Source organism: Hevea brasiliensis, chromosome 9 (genome assembly GCF_030052815.1).
Source record: "Hevea brasiliensis isolate MT/VB/25A 57/8 chromosome 9, ASM3005281v1, whole genome shotgun sequence".
In the NCBI taxonomy this organism is placed as follows: domain Eukaryota; kingdom Viridiplantae; phylum Streptophyta; class Magnoliopsida; order Malpighiales; family Euphorbiaceae; genus Hevea; species Hevea brasiliensis.
The window spans coordinates 34,298,756-34,312,717 of NC_079501.1; the positions used below are offsets into that span (position 1 = coordinate 34,298,756).

Consider the following 13,962-nt stretch of genomic DNA (forward strand, 5'->3'; position numbering starts at 1 on the left):
TTTGTGAGTTAGACGTTGATTATTTTTATATTTTCAATATTATTTGTATATTTGGCATGCTCATATATTTTTTCTATAAATATTTATTCATTTATACATATAATTAGTTAAAATATATTAAGAGCATTTCCTATTATTGCATATTTATTTGTTGTAATTACTTGTATTTGCTGCATTGAGTATAATTTGGAGCTATGTGTGTTATGTATGATATATGATGGATATGATAAATGATATTTAATGAACTAAATGTGTTAGATATTAGAGTTGATCTAGACTCTCTATATTGTTATACTATATTGGGTTGAGTTGGACTTCCCAAATTTGAGATATAATATTTTATATTATTTTATTTTTATGTGATGATCTTGATTTTGGGTCAAATTATGAGTTAATGAATGATAAGACTTATTATGATTTTCGAAAACTTTAAGCTAACCCAACACCCAATGCCGGTTTTGTCCGTGAAATCGGATCATAACAATAAAAACTAATAAAAATAAAACATGAACTAATTAGTAATAAATCTAAAATATTATTTTATTTTTATATAGTAAAATTAAAAAATATATAAATTAAAATTATTATTATTTTTTTGAAAAATAATTAAAATTATTATTAATCATGAAGCAATTCCCTAATTTATTTATACAACTGTCTTTAATTAATTTATATTAAAATTGACCTTTTATTGCATACGGATTAAAGTAATAAATAATAGATTGAATTACTTAAAAAAAGTAGAGTGGATGAATAAAAAGATTATTTAAAAATTTTTTTTTCTCAATCTTAATATATTAAAATTCATTATTTAGGTTTTATTTGTGAATTTTATTTAGAGAATATTTTTTAAATAGTATTACATTATTTAATTTTTTTAAATTTATTATATTTAAATATATTAAAATCATTTTAAAATTAATTTTAAATTAAAATTATTATTAATTATGTATAAAAGTACCTATAATTTTTTAATTTATTAACTTGGATTAATTTGAGATTAAAACTTAACTTTTATTGTATATGAATTAGAGTAATAAATAATAGATTGAACTCCTATTAAAAAAAAGTAGGGTGGGATGAATATAAAGATATATTTTTTTTAAAGTTTTCTCAATCTTAATATATTAAAATTCATTATTAAGATTTCATTTGTAAAAATTTTTTAAAAGAATATTTTTTTAAATACTATTACATTATTTAATTATTTTCAAATTTTTGTATTTAAAAATATTAAATTAATTTTAAAACAGGTGACTGTCCCTTAAAAAAAAAAAAAGACGGTGCGTTTTGAAGGAGTTTCCACTTGCATCCCTCTCCGACGCAACGGAGGAAAACTCGGTCGTTTTACCATCTCTTTCCCACTACAAAGCCCCCTTCTCTCAGTTTCTAAATAACCTATCTTCCGATCACCGGCGTCGGCGAAAGCTAACATGTCTTCAGCGAAGGATGCCGATCCTTCCCTGGGTTACCTGACCCGCAAAGATACCGAGGTGAAGCTTCCTCGGCCAACCCGGGTGAAAAACAAAACACCGGCCCCGATTCAGATCACCGCCGAGCAGATATTGCGCGAGGCACGAGAACGTCAGGAAGCTGAAATCCGTCCTCCCAAGCAGAAGATCACAGACTCAACCGAGCTCGCTGATTATCGACTTCGCAAAAGAAAAGAGTTTGAAGACCTAATCAGACGAGTTCGATGGAATATTAGTGTATGGATTAAGTACGCGCAGTGGGAGGAGTCACAAAAGGATTTCAATCGAGCACGTTCAGTTTGGGAACGGGCACTTGAGGTTGATTACCGGAACCACACGCTATGGCTCAAATACGCGGAGGTGGAGATGAAGAATAAGTTCATCAATCATGCCAGGAATGTTTGGGACCGTGCCGTCACGCTCTTGCCTCGTGTGGATCAGCTATGGTACAAGTACATTCACATGGAGGAGATGCTTGGGAATGTGGCTGGTGCTAGGCAGATTTTTGAGAGATGGATGAGTTGGATGCCTGACCAGCAAGGATGGCTTTCTTATATCAAATTTGAGCTGAGGTACAATGAAATTGAACGTGCAAGAGGGATTTTTGAACGTTTTGTACAGTGTCATCCTAAGGTCAGTGCGTGGATTCGATATGCCAAGTTTGAGATGAAGAATGGGGAAGTTGCGAGGGCTAGGAATGTGTATGAAAGGGCGGTTGAGAAATTGGCTGATGATGAGGAGGCGGAGCAGTTGTTTGTGGCTTTTGCAGAGTTTGAGGAGAGGTGCAAGGAGACAGAGCGTGCTCGGTGTATCTACAAGTTTGCATTGGACCATATACCCAAAGGGAGGGCTGAGGATTTATATAGGAAGTTTGTGTCGTTTGAGAAGCAGTATGGGGATAAAGAAGGAATTGAAGATGCAATTGTTGGGAAGAGGAGGTTTCAGTATGAGGATGAAGTGAGGAAGAATCCACTGAATTATGATTCTTGGTTTGATTATATCAGGTTGGAGGAGACCGTGGGGAGTAAGGAGAGGATTAGGGAGGTTTATGAGCGTGCAATTGCAAATGTGCCACCTGCTGAGGAGAAGAGATATTGGCAGAGATACATATATTTGTGGTAAGTTTTGAGTTGGATTTGGGATTTTAACATGCACCTGTAGTTAATTACTAAAGGTTTATTTGGTTAAATGTTGATTGTTTCATTATTTTATGCAATTTAGGATAAATTATGCTCTCTATGAAGAACTTGATGCTGAAGATATGGAGAGAACACGGGATGTATACAGGTAGGCGTACTTTACTGATTTGAATGAATGGGTTAACTTTCTAGTTTTTGTGGCTGCAGCTATTGAAATATTGCCTTTTACTTCAAATATTTAGTCTTTCCGCTACAGAAATAATTTCACTATTTCCTAGGTCCAATATTCCATTTTTTAGCATGTATCTAGTTTCTATTTCACATGCTAGAAATTATAACGTTGTGTAATTAGAATGATTGTTTACCTAGTTTAACAATCATATATACTCTGCCATTGCTTTGTTTTAACTTCTAATTTCCATACTTTCTTTGTTACATTAACAGTTGTTTTAATAATGAGACATTGGATGCATAATGTGTTCTGGATGCAATTGACTGTTAAAGTCCTTATGGATAGCTGTTATAGTTCTGTTGGGGGCCCATACATTATGAGAGCTTCTCTGGTAAGTGAGGGCATCACAGTTGGTTGACAAGTTATGGATTTTTCACATCAATAGTTCAGATACCCGTTATCATCTAATATTTGGAAGCTTTAAGGTTTTTAACTTGTTAATTTGTTTAGAAGCATAGTTAGGCAGAATAATTTTAAAAATTTTATATCCTTAGTCATGACTTATGAGATGTTATTTGTCACATTTCATGACAAGTGGTCAAATGTGGACCATTACTCATTTAGCAAGGGTGATGATGCATTATCTTATATCATTTGAATATGTATTGGCTAATAGTGGATGAACTCCCTCATGATTAACAGTTCAGTGGTATGGTGTCTGGAGTATCGACCATTCAGCATGATATATCTTGGAATGTTTGTGAGTGACTTATGGGAAGGAGCAAATTATGCTGCCAACATAGATAGCTTATTCTTGGGAAAGATTGATGTTTTCGTGATACTGGGGGTATTGTGGATGGATGCCACGTGGATTAGTGTTAGAGGATATTTGGATTGGCGTAGGTGTAAGGAGATGGTATGTGGGCAATATTGACATATCTGACCGGTATCTAAACAGTATAACTGGCTGGGTATTATCTGCAAGACAAAGGAAGGTTAGAAGGCCAATGGGGTGTCTCCCCCATTGGTACTCCGATGCTTAAGTTAGTAGATGTCTTACGAAAGGTAAGCGATGAAAATGAATAAGATAGTTAGGGTTCAATTGAATTATTCGAAGAGGTGAGACCTTATATACTAACCTTTGACTCAATAAGGGAGTGCCAAATATTGTGTTAGGGTTACTAGTGTAGTTGTAGTGTTCAGGTTTTGTGGTGTGATGCTCAAGGTTTGTCTTTAATGAGGTATTTTATCTCACATGTTATCGTGTCAGTAATGTTGTATTTGTGATAGCGTGGTTCAATAACTATCCAACCATTTAATGTGCTTATCTCATAAGCAATAAATGACTTTTCCTCTTTCAGTGGGAGTGTTTTACCCACCGAACGTGGCTTAGCAAGACAAATCTCCAATACCGACTGGTATCCCTCTTGAAGCGCTCGTAGTTTTCTTGCCTGATTGGTCAGCTTGTATAACGTCCCACCGTTCGTCCGATTTGTAGTTTCAGTACACAGATCTAGAAGTCGAATATTTTTAAGTGTACCAGATATCAAGAAAATTTATTGTTGTGCTTTACAGCAGTTGTCTAATTGGCATAGCAGGTTTTATCATGATGTGTTGGAGGTGAGGCTTGGATAAATTTTTTTTTGGGTAAATTTCACTTGTTGTCCTTGAACTTAGGTTGCTATAACAACTCAATTTTTAAATTTTAATTTGTAATGAAAAACTCCTCTAACATTAATTTAGTGAACATAAAAATTCTTATGACCTATAATAACTGGTTTCTCGGTTATAACACATCAAAATGTGATGCAGCATGAAACTCAAATAGAATACACACTCACAATACTCAAAAGTATTGGAGAGAAAGCAGTAACTCTGCTGAAATTTTATTCAACTAAAACTAAACTGAATTAAATGTAATTAAGTGGTATTTATAGAGTCTAGACCCTTAAGCTAACTACAAAAATATAAATCCTAAGTAAGTAAGAAATCTGATTATACTCAAAATAAGAATCCTAATAGAATAGGAAGAAATAATATAAAACCTAAATAAAAGAAGATGAAATAAATCCTAACTAGAATAGAAAAACACATTAAAATCCTAAATAGAATAGGAAATTATCTAAGTCCTGGATGGAATGGAAACTAAAATAAAAAACCTAATAAGAATAGGAATCATTAAAATTGAATAGGAAAAATTAAAAATACAAATACAGGTTTCGCATGAACATGCTTCGCATCATACTCCTCCACTTGAAAAAAACTCGTCCTCGAGTTAGAACAGCTTGCGAACAGCCAAAATTTTGCACTGTCATCTTCTATATCATTTTTCCCCACTTGGAATAAACTTTTCCTCAGACTTTAAAATGTTGAAGAATTATGAACTTTGTAGGAGAGCACACCATATTGCTTTCTTAGTCAATGTCAACAATGGTGAATTATGCAAAATTGAAGTGAGCAACTTCGCATTGTTCTTTGGATCTACAAAAATACCTAGACAAAAAAAATCAATTGTAATTAAGGAATTAGATAAATTTTCAATCTCCAATATTGGCTCTAGGGATTGTTCTTCCTCAATTTCCATTGAAGTCTCCAAGACTTGATCATTTTCATTCCCTAGGACACGTTTCTTAAGCTCTTCATCTTCAGTACTCAGAGAAATTGCTTGCTTTCACACGAACATGATTCGCATTAAAACTGAATAGGAAAAATTAAAATAAAAATGTAGCTTTCATATGAACATGCTCTGCTTAAAATGACTTAATTGCCCCTAAAAAAAAAAGAGAAATTGACTTAAATATTCCTAAATAACCAACTCTTTTCCTCGCTCTTTTCTATCTATATATATCTTTCTTCACACACTCTCTCTCTCTCTCTCTCTCTCTCTCTCTCTCTCGATCTCTCTCAATCTCTCACACTCTCACCCTAACACACACTCTCTCTTTGTTTCTCTTTGTTACTCTCTCTTTCACTCTCTCTCATGTTTCTCAATTTAGTCGGCCCTACAAGAACATGTCAGATTAAAAACAATCCAAATCCAATCCAAAGAAATACAAACAATTGACAAGCCAAATCCAAAGTTCCTGTCACTTTCAAAAAGAACTCATTTGTCAAAGCTCTTCCTTGACCTTCAACAATGGTGGAATCACCAAATCAGCAATGGAGGAATCAATCCAAAGTTCCATTCACTTTCAGAAAGAACCATTTGTACAGAGCTTCACTCCTAATTTTCTCCTCCTACAATTTTCTCATTACAGGGATAGATTTAGTGATCGATGCTCTGCCAAATAAAGCATCATCCTCATCTTGATAAAAAAGGTTGAAAAAAAAGATGTCAATTAACAGTTTGTCCCAACCAAGTAATTTCAATGCTAATATTTTGTATGATCCTCACAGCCAATTATGAAATTAGAAATTCCAGTGTAGAATATGTACTAAAATGAATGTCATTTCAAGAAAGATTAATGCCTTAATGAAAGGTAAAACCTTGTTCAAGCATTAAATCATGCTTTTTTTAAGAAACAATGATGAGTGTGAATATTTTTCTAACCAGTTGTATTTTTTACTCGCAAGTAAACAATTTAGATTAAGAATAGGTAAATAGAAATGAAGATCTGATAACAACATGAAAAATGAAGAGTTCCAATATTAAACAGAAAGAAGGAGGAGGAGGCGGCATGGCACCCTGGGGGGAGGGATGTGGAAATAATCTTGGAAGGCCTCTATCCCATGTAGCACAGTTGTAGATCTCAATTCAAGTACCCCATATTAGGTGCAAAAGAGTTGTTACCCACCTTAACATTCTTATATTACCCCGAGAACTGTGGATGAGCTCCAAATATCACACCATAAAGATCTTGCTGCAAGGATAATGAACTAGATGCTGATCCAAAAATTGATTCACCATCAAATCAGTGCTAGCATCCTTTCAATTCCAAATAGTCAAGAAATGAATGAAGAAGGAAGAGAGGAGACTAATTGGGTTTGGGTTTGGAGTGATATGCAAGAAGGAAGAGTGAAAGTGAGAAAGAGAAACGAAAGCTATTGAAATGAAGTGGGTTGGTCAGTGGTCTTGAGGGCTCAATGATTGATAAGAAACACATAAAGAATGAGAGCAGACTTTAGAAAATTTGTTGGAGTATTTAGGAGATGGTGACTGAAGATTCTCACCGAAGCTTCCATGGCAGAAAATGTAATGTGAAGTGATGAGATTGGCTTGAGTGGGGAAGAGGGGATCAGGTTGGGAGAGAGGAGGGTGGGTGGGGAAGAAAGAGTGATGGGAGATTATGTGTAGGGATCATGGTTTCAAATCACGGTTGTGATCGTGTTCGCGGGTAACGAAAACAGGCCTATAACGGCCATAATGTAACGATAACGGCTTGGTGCTTCGCAGATTTTTTTGAAAAATTTGCAAAATTTGTAAAATGATTATATATTGGTAGATGCAAGTAAAACTAAGATGCACAACTATATAGTAAGCATAAATACATCAAATAAAAACATTAAATCTATCATTTTTATACATCATTAGCTTTAAACAATTTATAGGCTAAAATAATTATGTAAATAGTACAGAACTAGAATCTATAATACTAGATAGAGGCATATATTAACTTGACAACAAATCTAGCATCAACATTAATTTTTTTCAACAAATATGTAAAACAACAAAGAAAACAAAAAAAAGCACATAATGAAAATAAATTGTATAAAATAGCAACTAACTCATTTCTTTTAATCTTTTTTCAATTAGCTTTGGGAATAGAGTAGTATAGTTAGCCAAGATTCTTAGAAAGCAATGAAAGGAGAGATGTTGTATGAAGAAAGGAGGAAACTTTGAGTGTAAATTTGAGAGAAATTGAAGCCAAACAGTAGCTACTAAAGTGCTGCGCGTGGAGACAAGAAAAAGGGCATCAAAACACTGTGCACATGTGAAAAAATGGGAGAGAAATCTTTAAAGTAATGGCCGTTACCGTTATTTAATGGTAGGTGACGGCCGTTACACCTGCAAGTATCTGTTTGCCTGTAAATAATGGCCTCATGCATAACTGTCCCCCTTCAAAACCTGTAAATAACAGCCATTACGTTATGTAATGGCCATTATTTGAAACCATGGCAGGGATTTTATTTGAGGGTAAAAGAATATAAATATTTAAATTTCTGTTACGGCTGTAAGATAACCGGTAAGCTATTTATCATAGGTCATGAGGGCTTTATGTTTACAAAATTAATTTTGGAGTAGTGTTTCTTTTCTTTTTTTGGGGTTCCAGATTGAAGTTTAGGGATTGCCTGTTACAGAGCCCCAAGTTTAGCAATGATGGGTGAATTTTATCCCATATTTGGAGTCAGATTTGGTTTTTTAGGTGTCTTCCCATTTAGTCAGGCTTTCGCATTTTTCCTATTTAGTGCTGTCAAGAAATTGGTTAATACAATTTGAATGGACCCTGTAGAAGCACACATGCACACAATCAGGTAAGGCAAAATTAAGGTTGCTATTAATGGATGAGTCTATGCTCTAGAGGAAGTCTTTCCTGCTGTATTTTATGTATTTTCTAGTGCTTCACCTACATTGATTAAGCACTTCATCCATCTATGAGGAAAATTGAAAAGAAAGGAGAATCAAAATGTTGATTAAAGTTTCCACATTTTTTACATGTCATGGTTATTAGGAAATTTGGGTGATTTTAATGGAGTCTTTTAGATGCAGAAGAGCTATAACATGGCAACTTAAAAGAAACTGAACTCTTTTGTTCCTATCTTTTGTGTAGTACACTTTTGTTGGTTAGAATTCGATGTGATTTTCTTATTCGGGGGCTTCATTCTTCTCTTTTTTATGCATGCAATGTTCACCAACAGATATACTTGTAAAACTCTTTTTTTTTTCTTCCTTTTTTTTTTTAATCCATGGATAAATAAGTTCCATAGACATTGAAGAGTTTTCTAACTCATTTTGGATATTTTTAGGGAATGCATAAACCTAATTCCTCACAAGAAGTTTTCATTTGCAAAGATATGGCTTTTAGCTGCACAATTTGAAATTCGACAGTTGAATCTCACAGGTGCTCGACAAATTTTAGGCAATGCCATTGGCAAAGCTCCCAAAGATAAGGTAAATTTTAGGTTTCTGTTATAGTATTGATTAATTAAATTACAATGTATAGTTCTGTCCTCACTCTTAGGCTCGACAATAAACAGATTTTTAAGAAATATATTGAGATAGAGCTGCAACTTGGTAATATTGATCGCTGCCGAAAGCTTTATGAGAAATACTTAGAGTGGTCACCTGAAAATTGTTATGCTTGGAGCAAATACGCAGAACTGGAGAGATCTCTGTCTGAAACTGAACGGGCACGATCAATTTTTGAGCTTGCAATAGCACAGCCAGCCTTGGACATGCCAGAGTTGTTGTGGAAGGTAATAATATATGATTCCTAATCTTAACTAAAGGCTAAAGCTCAAGCATCTACAAACAGTTTTTATTTTTTATTTTTATCAATTTCCCTAAGTTCACTTTCAATGTTGAACCAAGATTTACTATACATTTTAAGTGCTTCTTTGGCTTATCCTAATATTTATTACTTTAAGTTTCTGTTGTGTTTATGGTTCTTGATTCTGAATAGTCAAATGATATATGTGTGAATTTTTTTTGTGTGCATATTTCCTGTAAAAGATCGCACTATTATTGGTCAAGCTTGAATCTAGTTATTTCTGTATGTTCTGAAGGCATTTCTGACTCATGAATCTTCCCTTCCTTCCCTATTTTGGTATGCTGCAGTGGTGTATGACCACCTTGCCATCCTAAACTCAGGACCAGCCACACAAAGTGATAACTTTTCTGTGCTTTACCTTCAGAATAAATTATCGTTTTAATGTGTGACATTTCTTTTCATTTCACTACAGGCATATATTGATTTTGAAATCTCTGAAGGTGAATACGACAGAACACGGCATCTTTACGAGAGACTATTGGACCGAACAAAGCATTTGAAGGTTTGGATTAGTTATGCAGAATTTGAGGCATCTGCCATGGAAGAGGTTGTTGAGGGTGCAGATTCGTTGGAGGAGCAGAAGAGAAAGTGTATTCAAAATGCAAGAAGTAAGCTTTCCTGATGGGTTTTCTTTACAATTGTTCTTTAATATATTATTTGGTTATTTAGAGATCTTACTTCCATTTTTTTTCTCATCAGGCGTCTTTGAGAAAGCCATTAACTACTTCAGAACATCTGCACCTGAATTGAAGGAGGAACGTGCTATGCTTTTAGAAGAATGGTTGAACATGGAGAGCAGTTTTGGTGAGTTAGGTGATGTTGGCTTAGTCCAGCCTAAGCTGCCTAAGAAGCTCAAAAAGAGGCGGCCTATTACTTCAGAAGACGGTCTGGCTGGGTATGTTATGGTTCTGCTTTTATTACAAATCACAATGACCTAAAACTGTAAAAATTAATTATTTCCTTCTTGGACATGATGCTACATGTAGTAGTGCTTTAATTCTTAATTTTTGGTCTATTGGGTTTAAGTTATTGGTTTAAATATGGGCGGGGAACCTCAATAGATTTTGAATGTCTATTTATGCTGTTCATACTTATGATTTGATTTTTATTTTGCTTACATTCTCGTGCTGAGTTTACATGTTCCACGAGACGTTTCATTGAAGTGGTGCTCTTCGGTTTATGAGCTTCTTCTTTGTCATCCTTGATAGCTTCCATCTAACAAAGTTTTTTTTTTCAGGATGGAGGAATTCACAGATTACGTATTCCCAGAAGAAACTCAGGCCCCAAATCTAAAGATCTTGGAAGCTGCATACCGCTGGAAGAAGCAAAAGATTTCTACCGAGGATTAATGTCACTGTACTTTTTGTAGCATGTTTAATCGCAACTGTGTAGATACAGTAAAAGAGAGTTTTATGTTCTTGTTAGATTGACAAAAACAATAGCTTGGCTGCACCTGCACATGAATTCTTTTCAGAAATGGGATCCCACTATATTAGGGAGTGCCATTGTTTGGAGGACGAAGAAGGAAGAAGGAAGTTGGAGGAACTTGTTTTTGAGCTCTGTTGATTCTCCTAATGTATTATCAATGTTGCTTATTGCAGTTTAACTTGTACCATAAGTTCTGTAATTTCATATTGGATTTTGTATATTTCCTTTACTGAAACAGAATTAGGAGACACTGATTTTTTATTTTTATTTATTTTTAAGGAGGTCTCTGCCATTCAAGCAGAGCATCCAATCATATTGAAGTCTTAACTGGTGTGTGTTTGGAGACGGGTGATAGAATCATTCCTTCTAAATCTGAATTAAACAAGCCACGTTTCAAGTTCGTCGGCAGTTAGCTTGAACATTCCATACGCTATTAGCACATTGGAAATTTGCTTATCTGTTGAAGGAATTTGTGTCGAAGTTCTCTTATTAGGCATTTAGGCATGTTAAGCTTTTCTAAGCTCAAATCTACGCCTATATGGACAGACCAATAGCAATTTTTATTTGACCAAATATTTACTTTCATCCCTTTATAAATTTGGGAATATTAATTTAATTATTTTTAACTTTTTGTTGAAATTAATTAAGAAATCTCAATTTAAATTCTATTTAATCAAAAAATTAAAAATTTTAGCTAAATTTCTTGATATATATTCTTCCCCTTTGATTTCCTTCCTCTCTGAAACATAGCCTCAAGCAATCATTTTGCAGGCTCAAAACTAAAAAGATATTGTGATTGTATTTTAACTCAAACATAAAAGGGAATTTACTCACCGGAAATTAAAAGGCATATAAAAAAAAAGTAATTAAAATTTAAGGAAAAAAAAAATGTAAACATAGAAGTAGAGAAATCTCAAATTAAAAGAGGTGATCTCCACTACTTTTTCACTTAGAGCTGCATAGGACTGTAGACATAACAAATGTCACGACCCAACCTATGGGCCAAGTCGGTACTAAGACGTAGGCCAGCTTAAAGCCTCCGAAACCCGTAGTAAGTCTAACTATGTCTTAACCTAATTCTAAGGCTCATATTAAGTCAAATTTCAAGAAATTAACCGGACAGAGTCTGGTCATAACATAGACCATCCAACGGGGAGTTTTTGACTCACCCGACATGTAAACACAATATATATAGTAATTTGGGGAGCTCAGCTCACCCTCCACATAATCATAACAATACTATTTCAAATGAGAGCTCAGTTGTCTCATTCAACCCAATAATCATCTATGCATACTCATATATCATGCTTACAATTCTAGTTGATACATACATAACAGATCCAAATGAATACATTATTAATAATAATAATACATGCGGAGTTCTATAATAGAATAAAAGAACAAAATACAATTAAATGCCGATAGTAGACCTATGAAGAAGATAGCAGGTTAAACTCAATAAAGGATCTCCTGTATCCTGAAAAAATAGATGAATAGGAGTGAGCGTTAAACTCAGTAAGTAAAATACTGATTTTAAGTATAATTTCTATAGCTATCTAAAGTTAATGCATCCTAAAGAGTGAAATGCAATACCTTCATAGTTTTCATACAAATCACATCATAAAAAACGAAAAAAGTAATTTGGATCACTCACACACCCATATAATATTCAAACAGTACATATATGGGAGTTGATCCCCTATACAGCTCTCTTAATCCAACTTTTGCCAGCGAGTACATCTCAAGTCGGACTTTCTCTTAATAGACCAAATGCGGGAGCCAGCGAGATCATCTCGAGCTGTGCCTACCCGACTTATCCATAAAAGGATTGGGTCCCAGCGAGTCAAGCTCCAGCAGTGTCTACCCGTTCTGTCCATATCCAATATCACACACCACACGCATGCCAACACACGCATACTGCTCCATATTACTATAAAACAATATTCATAACATTTCATCAAATAAAGATGCAATATAAAACGTGTCTAGTATTTAATTATATATATTGTCGCAAGGGGTTTTGCGGTCGCCTGAACGAACCCTCACCGAGGTGGGAAAGAGTGAGGAGTCGTCACTTTAATTTTGAGGGAAATTAAAGGAAACCATTTGCGAAAATAAATCAAAATGAAACCACTTCAAAAACAGAGATTCTAAGTTCGGGGTCCATAAACGGGTGGGGAAGGTGTTAGGCATCCCACCTCGTCCCTCAATTAGGGTAAGCAGATTTAACTTCAAGCTCTTTATAAACTAGAATTGATAGTTAGGAGGTTCGAATGGAGATGTTAATCCTCTTGGTAAAAGGGAATATTTGATTTTTCACCAATTCGGGTTACCCAGATACATAAATAAATGAGTCGACCCTTAGTGAGTTACTGTTGCGTATCGGTTTTGTTTAAGGAGTCATTTTGCGTATTTGTTAAAATTTGATTTGAGAATCGGATAATAACTCTCCTCCGATCTCCTTTGAATATTTATGAAAATTTTGATTGAGAATCGGATAAGAACTCTCCTCCGATCTCTTTTAAATAATTATGAAAATTTTGGGTTTGAGAATCGGATAAGGACTCTCCTCCGATCTCTTTTAAATATTTATTGAAAATTTTGGTTTGAGAATCGGATAAGAACTCTCCTCCGATCTCTTTTAAAATAAAATTTTAGTTTGAGAATCGGATAAGAACTCTCCTCCGATCTCTTTTAAAATATTTATTAAAATTTTTAGGTGAGAATCGGATAAGAACTCTCCTCCGATCTCTTTTATTTTAATGGGAGTCGGATAAGGACTTTTCCGACCTCTCGAAATTTGATTACAGCTACACATCATAAGAGCCTAAGACTAAGGGTTCTGGCATTCAAAGATGCCGGGGATCGGAATAAGGCTTCTTTTAACTCATTGGTACCTCATGACCAGACAGGGGATACCAGACTGAATTTTCTGACCTCCTATGTGGTCGCCTTACCAGTACCTTTTGATACCCAATCTATTCCATTTATTCATCTTAGATTTGGTTTTATTCCACCTTATGACGTTTTACCCAATTATCTTCTGTGTTAGTCTAGTTATTCAACTTTACTATTTTCCTGACTTATTATTCAGACCTTCTATTTTAAAAGAGACGCTTAAGATACAGTTACCTACATTTTATCCAACTACTTATACGCTACTCGAGACTAGGACTCTTGCATTTAGAAGTAACAAAGATTAACAAAAGAATGGACTGATTAACAAAGAAGTAAACTCGAGAATGACCTTCTTCTCATTTTTT

General features: G+C 34.4%; 1 protein-coding gene across 1 annotated transcript; it reads left to right on the top strand.

The window, feature by feature from the left end:
- The first annotated feature begins 1,309 nt into the window (after window positions 1–1,309).
- Window positions 1,310–10,960, top strand: LOC110669947 (uncharacterized). The gene is made up of 7 exons (XM_021831828.2): window positions 1,310–2,590; window positions 2,694–2,759; window positions 8,748–8,892; window positions 8,979–9,197; window positions 9,684–9,879; window positions 9,971–10,166; window positions 10,509–10,960. Exons 1-7 carry the CDS (start codon window positions 1,434–1,436, stop codon window positions 10,618–10,620), a joined length of 2,091 nt encoding a protein of 696 aa, XP_021687520.2. The 5' UTR covers window positions 1,310–1,433; the 3' UTR covers window positions 10,621–10,960.
- Window positions 10,961–13,962: the final 3,002 nt, after the last annotated feature.

Bases quoted from the DNA above. Each gene is read 5' to 3' on its own strand.
- LOC110669947 (XM_021831828.2), top strand. From the start codon at position 1,434: ATGTCTTCAGCGAAGGATGCCGATCCTTCCCTGGGTTACCTGACCCGC. The intron at 2,591-2,693 runs GTAAGTTTTGAG...TATGCAATTTAG, and splicing joins CAGAGATACATATATTTGTG to GATAAATTATGCTCTCTATG. The intron at 2,760-8,747 runs GTAGGCGTACTT...GGATATTTTTAG, and splicing joins AGAACACGGGATGTATACAG to GGAATGCATAAACCTAATTC.